The sequence below is a fragment of the Mus musculus genome, chromosome 4 (genome assembly GCF_000001635.26).
Source record: "Mus musculus strain C57BL/6J chromosome 4, GRCm38.p6 C57BL/6J".
Taxonomy (NCBI): Eukaryota; Metazoa; Chordata; class Mammalia; order Rodentia; family Muridae; genus Mus; species Mus musculus.
Window position 1 is genome coordinate 148,583,967 of NC_000070.6, and position 10,655 is coordinate 148,594,621.

A 10,655-nucleotide genomic window follows, 5' to 3' on the forward strand; every position below is an offset into this window, starting at 1 on the left:
CACCAGCCTGTTAGATTAATAACTCTGCCTGAGGGTTCATTTTTTAGTTTGGAGCCATGTATTTTGACTGCCAACATGTTGATGTTGTTAAAGGAGAATTTTATCACAATGGGCAGGAATAAAAGTATTCACAGGACAAGGGCTAGCATGATCAAGCTATATGAGCCGTTCTTGAAGCTTGACCAAGATGGAAACACTGACCTAAAGCCATGGTTCAGGATGGCCGAGATAAAAGCAATGCCATGCATTCTTGAACTGAGCTTACTTTAAGCTTTGTCTTCCTTAGATTCATGATCTCTTTACACAAAGTTAAACTATCCAGAGAGTGTTAGAATTGTTCTAAATACCCTGCAAGTGTCTTTGAATTTTCCATTGGTATTTAGCATGAGACTCAAGATGACTTCATATTCTTAAACTCTGAACCTCCTCTCCAATAGTTTGAATGGTATCAATAAGAGCATCAAGTTTGCTGTGTCAAAGCAATTGCAGAAGCAGTAGTGCTAGCTATTAGTGTCAAACCCACTACCCTCTTGCTTTTACTTAAAGTCTGACTCATTTTTTTCCAGTATTTGCAAGTCTTTTTCAGAATACCAAGGTCTTACAGTGCTCACAGGCAATAAAACAAACGCTGACTGACAGACCACCATAACAGGCATGCCAGATTTCAATACACTAACACAATTAGAAAGTGTATAATCAATACAACTTACATTAAATACCATAGAAGAAACAAAAGTAATTTTAACATGACCAATTAATAAAAGGTTCCAATTTTAAGGAAACACAGAAATACACCCATACTATTCTTCACAGAGCAAACAAATCCCATCACCAAATGCATTGAAAGTCTTAGTCTTATTATAAGTTGGCTCCTCTGTCCAGGGAGACCCAAGCATGGGAATCTCTGGTCTGGACCACACTGCTGGATGTATCAGTGGTAGGTCAGGAACATAGGCCCAATAAACTTTCCCCTGTCACCACTGTCAGGGCATGCAGCAAGCTCACAGTCAGCACCATTCTTTGTCCCGTAATCAGCATGTCTCACCACTCACTCTGGCAGCTACCACATTCCTTCGGCATCCTGCAGGGGAAAAAAATACAAAGATACCTTCTTCCCCATATTAATACCTGATCAGAACCATGCCATGTGCCAGTAGGTGAATCCTTCCATGTCACTTAGGCATAAGCATGCTGAACTGTAGGGTGCCATAGACACTCAGCAGACGTTTCTTTGGCATCCAAATTTCAAACTTTTAAAATAAAAAAAATATATAAATTGGGGTATACAGATTTAATTCCCCCTTTTTTTATTTTATGAAGATATTGGGTTTTGGGGGGAAGCAAAACCAATTTTCAACAGTGTAAACAATCCATTTTCTCTAAAATCAATACCAAGTGCATTACTTTTGTGTTAAATGTCTGGCTGCCAATTCTTATATATGAATGCATGATGGTGCAGCTGTTAATAGCTCATTAAAGAATCCTGTCCCTTATAAGTCTGGTTTCTAGGACAAAAATTATCCCAATTTAGAGATATCTTTAAAGACCTGTTCCCAGGTTTGGCTGATACCATGTGTTGTCTAGAATGACTCCAACCCCAAGTTACCAGTTTTGTTTTGTTTTGTTTTTTGTTACTGATGTTACACATTTTAATCATACCCAATAACTTGTAAGCCAATAATCTATAACCAAGACATGCAGAACATATTTATACATTTAAACAAACATGAAGTGGCTACACATTTACTTATTTGGACAAAACTTTCTTACTTTCTGTAGCTGTAATTTCAAGGGAGGAGCACCTTGTCACCTGCTGAACCCAATAATCACAGTCACAGAGAATTTCTAGGAGAGACAGCCATCAGCTTCCTTACCATAGAAGCCACAATCAGCTCGTGGCAGGGCTTCTTTCTCCAGCTGTGCTAGGCTCCTAGCGAAGAGGCGCAGGGCAATTTCTCAGTGTTCATAACATGAAACGTAGAACAACAATCATGCAACAAAAGGAAAACACAGATATAAACTGACAGACATGAACAGATTGGCGCTCCAAGGACAGACAATAGACAAGAGAGGGACCCAGACCCAGAACATAGCATTCCCCCAGTAGGAGCCAGAGAGGAAGCAGGTCCCTCGGAGAGCCTGTGTTCAGTTTCCTTCTCTTTTGCCAGAGTCCCAGACAAAGGGGACAACTGCGTTTCTAAAACTCATTCTCTTCATGTAAACTATCTCTAATCAGGATCCAAAGACTAAGCATCTATGAGAATTATCTTCGCTCCTCTATAATCTGCCATCACTCTATAAACACATACACAAAATGCATTCTACCATGACTTTGCCCCATTCTTACAACGTTTATTCCAAATCTACTTTATTGTCATTTACATTCTACCATTACCTTTTTACAAGGTTTATTCACCATTGGCCCAAATCTCTTTTAAGTTTTCCTTTTCGAGAGCTCCTCTCCCAGTCATGTCCTTCACTGTACCCCCTTTACTTGAGCCCAAAGAGGAGGAGGCACCCTCCGACCAAGCCAGCTCAGTCAGTTAACAGGGTCTCAAGGGAGTGAGGATTGAAAAAGAAAAACATTCTAACATGACTACAGCCCATACTGAGGCTGGGGCAGGTTTATATCTCTCCAGCTTGCTTTTATATCAGTCTAGGTGCATCCAAAAAACATGGTCAGTTCATAGATCAAAGACAAAATAAACAAGCAAGCCAAGTAGAGAACAAGGAGATCACACAGGACAGTAAGTAAAGTGTTAAGCAAAGAGGTCACACAGGCAGATTCAGCAAAGCAGTTAACCAAGCCCCGTGGTCACCGTTTCTAATACTCGTATCTGAGCCAACTTCCTTGTCTGAGCCCAGTGACAAATGTCAAATTCCTAGAAGCGGCACCCAAAGCTCTCAGCACTGCTTTAAGAAAAAAGAAAAAAGCCAGGCGGTGGTGGCGCACGCCTTTAACCCCAGCACTCGAGAGGCAGAGGCAGGCAGATTTCTGAGTTCGAGGCCAGCCTGGTCTACAGAGTGAGTTCCAGGACAGGTAGGACTACACAGAGAAACACTGTCTAGAAAAACCAAAAAAAGAAAAAGAAAAGAAACCATTTCAAAGAAAGGAAGACAGGAAGAGAGAAAGAGAGAGGGAGGAAGGGAGAGAGGGAGAGAGAGAGAGAAAGAGAGAGAGGAGATGGTGACACACACCTTTAATACAGGCACTCCAGAGGCAGAGGCAAACAGATCTCAAGACCAGCCTGATCTACAGAGTTCCAGGGCAGCAAGGGCTACACAGAGGAACCCTGTCTCTAAATAAGTAAACAGACAAATCAAAAAGCTTGGTTGGGTGGAGATTACAAAGGTAAGCAGTTAGCTTTCATTGAGAGTGGCTGAGGGAGCGGAGAACTCAAGAAGTGGCCACTGGGCAGTGCTCAGAAGTGGAAGGGAGGAAGAAGCCAGATCAGATGGATGTAATCTTAGCCCTCAGGAGGAGGAGGCAGGAAGACCGTGAGTTGTAGGGCGAACCTGGTCTACACAGGGAAACCCTGATGAATCGACTCCTCATTCCTTATCCCACCAATTTCCCACGAGTCACATTTACTTGTGGAAGTGGGAAACAAAGACTGTAAGGTTTTGGTTTGCTTTTTATTACTGTGATAAACACAGTGAGCAAAAGCGAGCTGGGGAGGAAAGGGTTTATTTGGCTTCTGTACATCTCAATCCCAGTCCATTGCTAAGAGAAGCCAGGGCAGGAACTGAAGCAGAGGCCATAGAGGAACGCGCTCACGGGTTTGGTTTGCTCCCCATCGCTTGTTCAGCCTCTTTTACCACCTGCCCAGGGGTGGGACCACACCCAGAGGGCTGCACTCACCCTTGGCAGTTAAGGAAATGCTCCACAGGCCAATCTGGTAGAGGTGTGCTCTCATTTGAGGTTCCTGCTCACCAGATAGCTTCAGCCATGTCAACGATAGAGCTAACCATTCTGACAGTAACGTTTTTAATTTTTCCTTTCTCAGAAAAGGCAGGCACGGGGAGGGAGGGACACCTGAGCAGCTCAGAGACAGCTGTAGCTCAGGCCACTGGGCCTGAGGGTCAGGGTAATCACTTGATCAGACCGAGGAGGACCCAACTGGAGGATGACAGTAGGTATAAACGCTGGTGTGCTGGAGAAGAGAGACCTAGTGGCCTGTGGGGGTCTGTGGTCAGGAGAGTGCTGTAAGGACCCTATGCTCACAGGGACACCTCAAGCAGCTTGCCAGAAGCGTTTTAATGTGCCATATGAAAATTGGCATAGGGCTGGTGAGATGGCTCAGTGGGTAAGAGCACCCGACTGCTCTTCCGAAGGTCTGAAGTTCGGATCCCAGCAACCACATGGTGGCTCACAACCATCTGTAACAAGATCTGACGCCCTCTTCTGGAGTGTCTGAAGACAGCTACAGTGTACTTACATTAAATAAATAAATCTTTAAAAAAAAAAAAGAAAAAGAAAATTGGCATAATTGTCAAATATGCTCCCATTCAGCCACAGCTGTTTCCTGACACACGCCTTTAACCTTACCTAGCATTTAGGAGGAAGAAGCTGGCAGGTCTTTTGAGTTCTTTTTTTGTTTGTTTGTTTGTTTTTTTCGAGACAGGGTTTCTCTGTATAACCCTGGCTGTCTTGGAACTCACTCTGTAGGCCAAGCTGGCCTCAAACTTAGAAATCCCCCTGCCTCTGCCTCCCACGTGCTGGAATTAAAGGTGTGTGCCACCACAGCCCAGCTGAGTTCTTTAAAAAAAAAAGGCTAAGACTGGAGAGATGGCTTAGCAGTTAAGAGGGCAGGTTTTTCTTCCAGAGGATCTGGGTTCAGTTCCCAGCACCTACATGGCAGCTCGCACCGGTCTGTAACTCCTGTTCTAAGGTATCTGACTACCCTCACACATGCGGGCAGAACACCAGTGCACATTTAAAAAAAGAGAAGACTCTCCAGTGTTGACTGCCTGGCCGGTCTGTACAGTGACAGCCACCGTGTGGCAGCCCCTTGGCCAGCAGCCACCGTTCACTGACAGGCTCAGCTTGTCACTGTCCCAGCCTTCCTTCCCTTGTGCACATCAGCACTCCTGACTTCAGAGACAAATCAGTTTTCTGCCTGGCTTCTGAGTGTCTATATCACTGTGGTTTTCCGTGGACTGGTTAGTGAGACTAAAGGCAAAACCGCAGGCCTTCGTCCAGGTCCCCAGCTGGCTGGCACTTTGGGCCACTGGGCACTCTGGAAGATTTCTGCTTACATGGCTTCATTTAGTTTTGTTTAAGACAAAACCGTTTGGGGAGTTTGCATTCCTAGTTTTTGGTTCGCTTGCTTTAGTTTTTTGTTTGGATTTGGGGGTTGGTTGGCTTTTTAGTTTTTTGGTTTTGTTGTTGTTTTGTTTTGTAGAGAGGGTTGCATTGTGTATCGTTCTGAACTCACTATGTAGACCAGGCTGACCTTGAACTTACAGAGATCCAAACATGCCTCTGCCTCATTAAGTGCTAGAATTAGAGGTATGGACCACCATGCCTGGCTTTACTTGCCGTTTTTCCAGTATCGGAATCTTCCTAAATCTGACAGGTGTGGTCAATTCAGTCTTCCTAGAGGGCACATTCCGGAACAACTTTGCTCCCTCTCTTACTTCCTAGGGGAGGAATGTAATGGATTCAACTCAGCCCGCCCTCAGGGGCTGCCATCTCCAGGAAGCATCCCTAGCCTTCTGGCAAGCTGCGTTCTGGCTCGGGGCCTCTGGCAAATAAACAGCCATCCATAGCCCAGAGGCAGAACTGTGCTGGTTGGTAAGTACGGAGGCTGCTCAGTAGATAGTCTTGAGTCCACAATGTTGGTATTCTGTTTGGACTCCGCCCCCATAGTTACCTGGTAACAGCCAGGTATGCTCCTCCCCACAGTTAGGCCTGGCCCACTATAAAAAGGGCTGCTTTCCGCCCCCCCCCCCCCGCCCTCTTCTCTCTTATTCTTTCCTCTCTCTGCATCTCTGCATTCCCTCTGCCCCCTCCCCTTTTTCCACGTTGGCCTCTATTTCTCTACTCTCTCCCTCTCTCTGCTTCTACTACCCTCTTAACTCCCCTCCCCATGCCCTAAACTGTTCTATACTATACCTTGTAGCTGGTCCCTCAGGGGGAAGGGATGCCTTGGCATGGGCCCGCTGAAGCACCCTCTTCCCCCATCCCTCACCACACCCCCATAAAACATATTCTTATACCTCTTTATCTTTTTTTTTTTTTTTTTTTTTTTTTTTTGGTTTTTCGAGACAGGGTTTCTCTGTGTAGCCCTGGCTGTCCTGGCACTCACTTTGTAGACCAGGCTGGCCTCGAACTCAGAAATCCGCCTGCCTCTGCCTCCCGAGTGCTGGGATTAAAGGCGTGCGCCACCACTCCCGGCTTCTTTTTAAAAAAAAAAAATTTTTTTTTTAGATTTATTTATTATTAAATGTAAGTACACTGCAGCTGTCTTCAGACACACCAGAAGAGGGCATCAGATCTCATTACGGATGGTTGTAAGCCACCATGTGGTTGCTGGGATTTGAACTCAGGACCTTTGGAAGAGCACTCAGTGCTCTTAACTGCTGAGCCATCTCTCCAGCCCCCCTCTTTATCTTTTTATGTACACAACACATGCTGTCCCCGTCAAGTTCGTAAAACTGGACACGAATCTCCATCTGAGCCATTGTGACCCTGGATGCCCTGGTAGCAACTTTGTAGACCTCCCTCCCTCCCTCCGTTTGCGAGCTTGAAGTCAGCCAAGGCAGGGACAGGGCTCCAAGCAACAGCTCATGCCCTTCAGCTGTGCGTTATGACAAGGGGACATGCTCCCACTCCAGGTGGAGGCTGCTGAGTATCAGTCAGAAACCGTCCCTGACACCGTGTCAGGAATAGCTTATTCGTGGTTCGTCTTCCTTCTTTGGCATTCAAACTGTGTATGGAGCAATTAGCATTTAATATTCGGTAATTAGCATGCTTAATGTGATTCTGATAAGTTCCTTGACATTTTCATAAAAACAGCCACGTTCCCTCCCACCCTTCAAGGAGCAAGACCCAGTTTGTAAAAAGAAAAAAAAAGCCGCGCCAGTCTTTTTTGGTTTTGAATATGCATGTGCGGGGCCTCAGCTGGTAAATTTAGAAAGAGCTCCATTCTTATTCTGCAGCCACCCGCTCCTGGCTGACAATCCGGAGCAAAGTAGCCAAATGGCGCGACAATCCTCGCAAGTAAATAAAAGTCCCATGTGCGCCCAGACTAGACACGATCTGCTCAAACCCTACGGGGGTCCAAGGATGGGCCCCAGCCCTCGAACCGCTGCGCCGGCGCGGCCCGCCCCGGAACCCTCCCGCCGCCAGGGCCTCTCCCCACGTGGCCCGGCAGCCGGCCGCACTACCCTGCTGCGGCTGACAGACAGCACGGCCCAACCAATCACTGCTAGTTGCAGCCCGGGGAGCCAATGAACTCCTGGTGAAGCTGCGGGCCGGCCCACGCCGCCATTGGAGAGCCGGGGTCCCGCCCCTCCGTAGGCCCCGCCCCCGAGCGGGTTAGGTTGCGGCGCGGGCAGCGGGCAGAGCTGGTCACGTTGTGCTGGGGGGGGTCCGCGCGCCCTGCAGTCCCGAACCCGCTACGCGCTCCGTCGGCCCGCCCGCCCGCCATGGAGCCTGGCCCCGACGGCCCAGCCGCGCCCGGCCCCGCCGCCATCCGTGAGGGCTGGTTCCGAGAGACCTGCAGCCTGTGGCCCGGCCAGGCCCTGTCGCTGCAAGTGGAGCAGCTGCTTCACCACCGGCGATCGCGGTACCAAGACATCCTCGTCTTCCGCAGGTATGGCCCGCCGCGCGCCGGTGCAGCTGTCAGAAGTTCTGCGCTGGGCCCGGCCCTGCGTCCACGTGTCACTATCGGGACACGTCAGCCGAGGGGACCCCGGGACCCACCCAGCCCCCACACGTGGCTCGCCTGCCACGTGTCACCCCGAATGCCCACCCCTGGACCCCATGGCGGCCACGTGCACGCCCAGGGAGGACAGGGACCTAACCTCCCAGTGTCCCAGGACCCACGTCCCCGACTGTCTCTGCCCGCAGTAAAACCTACGGCAACGTGCTGGTTCTGGATGGCGTCATCCAGTGTACTGAGAGGGATGAGTTCTCCTACCAGGAGATGATCGCCAACCTGCCGCTCTGCAGCCACCCCAACCCGCGGAAGGTACCGCATTGCCCCTGGGTTCAGCCCTGAGCTCGGGGTCCTAGAAAAGCATGTCGGGCTGACACTAGGTGAGGATGTTTGGGGGCAGATGCTACCCAGATGACTGTCAGAAAATGCGGGTCGGTCAGGATGAATAGAGCTCCTGGGAGAGCTGGTCTCCTTAGAAGCCCCGAGAGGGGAACCCAGGCTGCCAGGAAGGACCCCGTGGCACAGAAGCGTTCTGGAGAGTAGAGAATGACTCAGAGTCCTGTAGCTGGGAAGATCAGGTTCTGTGGGAGTGGGCCTGCTCAGTCCTGACTTGTCCTTCCCTGGCCCAGGTGCTGATCATCGGGGGTGGAGATGGGGGCGTCCTACGGGAAGTGGTGAAGCACCCCTCTGTGGAGTCGGTGGTCCAGTGCGAGATTGATGAGGTGGGTGCAGTCCAGGAGGCCTGGATTTGAGTCACCAGAGTCAGCTCTGTCCCATCCTGACTCTGCACCCCGAGGCGCAATGTTCTTACCATCCCTGCCCTGTTTCCTCAGTCTGAAAAGAGGGTTCAGTAGGAAAACCAGATTGTTAAGGCCTGGCACACACCACACCATGGATGTTAACTCTTAGTGCTTTCAGAGCCCAGGCAGAGCCAGAGAGCTCAACAACTTATGGCATCTCCCCTTGAGACCCAGCATGGTTTTAGTGAGCACTTACTGTATGCTGAGTGTTACCCAAGGTGCTGGGTTGATACGGCCATGGACAGGTGAGCCCCTGAGTGTAGAGCTGGTGTTTGGGTTGGAGAAGACACCATAACACAGCATGACATGATGAGGCCAGACAGGGATAAAAGATATGGAGAACACAGGCTGATAGGAAGTGTGCAGCCACGCATGCTTACAGCCCCAGCACTTGGGTAGAAGCAGGACGATCAAGAGTTTGAGGCCAGCGTGAGTTATCTGAGACCATCTCTCAAAAATGCAGAAGCTCAGATGGGACTTGGTCTGCAGGGAGTTGAGGCCTGAAAACCATGAAGAGCTGAGGTGGTGTAGATCTGGGGGAAAGGGTTTTCAAAAGAGAAGACTTGTCCAAAGAAACCCCACCAGGAGTCCCCAGCCTCTAGTCCAGCCCAGCCCTTCCTCTCCCCCCTCTTCAGGATGTCATTGAAGTCTCTAAGAAGTTCCTGCCTGGCATGGCCGTTGGCTTCTCCAGCTCAAAGCTGACTCTCCACGTGGGCGATGGCTTTGAGTTCATGAAACAGAACCAAGATGCCTTTGACGTCATCATCACCGACTCCTCAGACCCCATGGGTGAGCCAGGGCACGCGCGTCCTGCAGCACACAGCAGCCCCAGACTAGAGCCATGTGATGATGGAGGCCTGAGGACGGTGGGGGTCTAGCCTTGGTCCATAGTGACCTCTGCTTCCTCTTTGGCTTCTTCCCTGTGCTTGTTGGCCAGCATCCGGGTGTGCTATGGTGCAGTGGGGGAGGGTTTGAATGCAGGGCCTCCCAGGTGCTAAGGCAGTAGGGGGCCACATCCCACAAACATGGGTCCAGCACCTGCTTTGCCACTGAGCTGCTGTGGGTGACTGTGGCCTGGAGGTCTCAGGCAGGATGGCCATGCTCTACCCCTCTAGGCCCTGCTGAGAGCCTCTTCAAGGAGTCCTATTACCAGCTCATGAAGACAGCACTCAAAGAAGATGGCATCCTGTGCTGCCAGGGTGAGTGCCAGTGGCTGCACCTGGACCTCATCAAGGAGATGAGGCACTTCTGCAAATCTCTCTTCCCCGTGGTGGACTACGCCTACTGTAGCATTCCTACCTATCCCAGCGGCCAGATCGGCTTCATGCTGTGTAGCAAAAACCCGGTGAGCTGGGGGTGACTGCCTGCAGGGTGGGGCGAGGGCAGGCACTAAGAGCCCCATCTTGATGCTCTTTGTCCCTGGTTCCCAGAGCACCAACTTCCGGGAGCCAGTGCAGCAGTTGACACAGGCCCAGGTGGAGCAGATGCAGCTGAAATACTATAACTCGGACATGCACCGTGCCGCCTTCGTACTGCCCGAGTTCACCCGGAAGGTGAGTGGCCTGCCAGGCTCCCTGCTGGGCCTCATCCTGCACAGCTTGCACATCCTCCTGACTGCCTTCATGTCCCACCAGGCCCTCAATGACATAAGCTGAATCCAGGTGCCACTGTGACACCACCCGAGACCTCAATCGGATTGGACCAAGGATCTTCCAAGTTGTCTGGGGACCACCAGTCCTGGACCAGACTCCCAGATGACTCTTGCCCACCAACCAAGTGTTACAGGCCCCACGATGCTGCCTGGCCTGGCCTGGCCTGGCCTGCCCTGCTGGGTGGACTCAGTCTCTGTCTGTCTATCTCTGTGGCGTTCAGCCCCACGCCTATACCAGCTCTGTACAGCACCGCCTATGCCCTGTGACCCAACAAAATACATGTGTATTTATAACAAGCTCAGTCATGACCTCTGACC

At 50.2% G+C, this 10,655-nt stretch overlaps 1 protein-coding gene across 1 annotated transcript; it reads left to right on the plus strand.

Annotated features, from left to right (window-relative positions):
- Positions 1–7,546: 7,546 nt before the first annotated feature.
- On the plus strand, positions 7,547–10,653 carry Srm (spermidine synthase). The gene is made up of 7 exons (NM_009272.4): positions 7,547–7,820; positions 8,078–8,198; positions 8,516–8,608; positions 9,322–9,475; positions 9,802–10,031; positions 10,117–10,239; positions 10,321–10,653. Exons 1-7 carry the CDS (start codon positions 7,654–7,656, stop codon positions 10,339–10,341), a joined length of 909 nt encoding a protein of 302 aa, NP_033298.1. The 5' UTR covers positions 7,547–7,653; the 3' UTR covers positions 10,342–10,653.
- Positions 10,654–10,655: the final 2 nt, after the last annotated feature.

Coding starts and splice junctions, on each gene's coding strand:
- Srm (NM_009272.4), top strand. CDS start 7,654: ATGGAGCCTGGCCCCGACGGCCCAGCCGCGCCCGGCCCCGCCGCCATC. Junction 8,609..9,321: donor TCCAGTGCGAGATTGATGAG/GTGGGTGCAGTC, acceptor CCCCCTCTTCAG/GATGTCATTGAAGTCTCTAA. Junction 10,032..10,116: donor TGCTGTGTAGCAAAAACCCG/GTGAGCTGGGGG, acceptor CCTGGTTCCCAG/AGCACCAACTTCCGGGAGCC.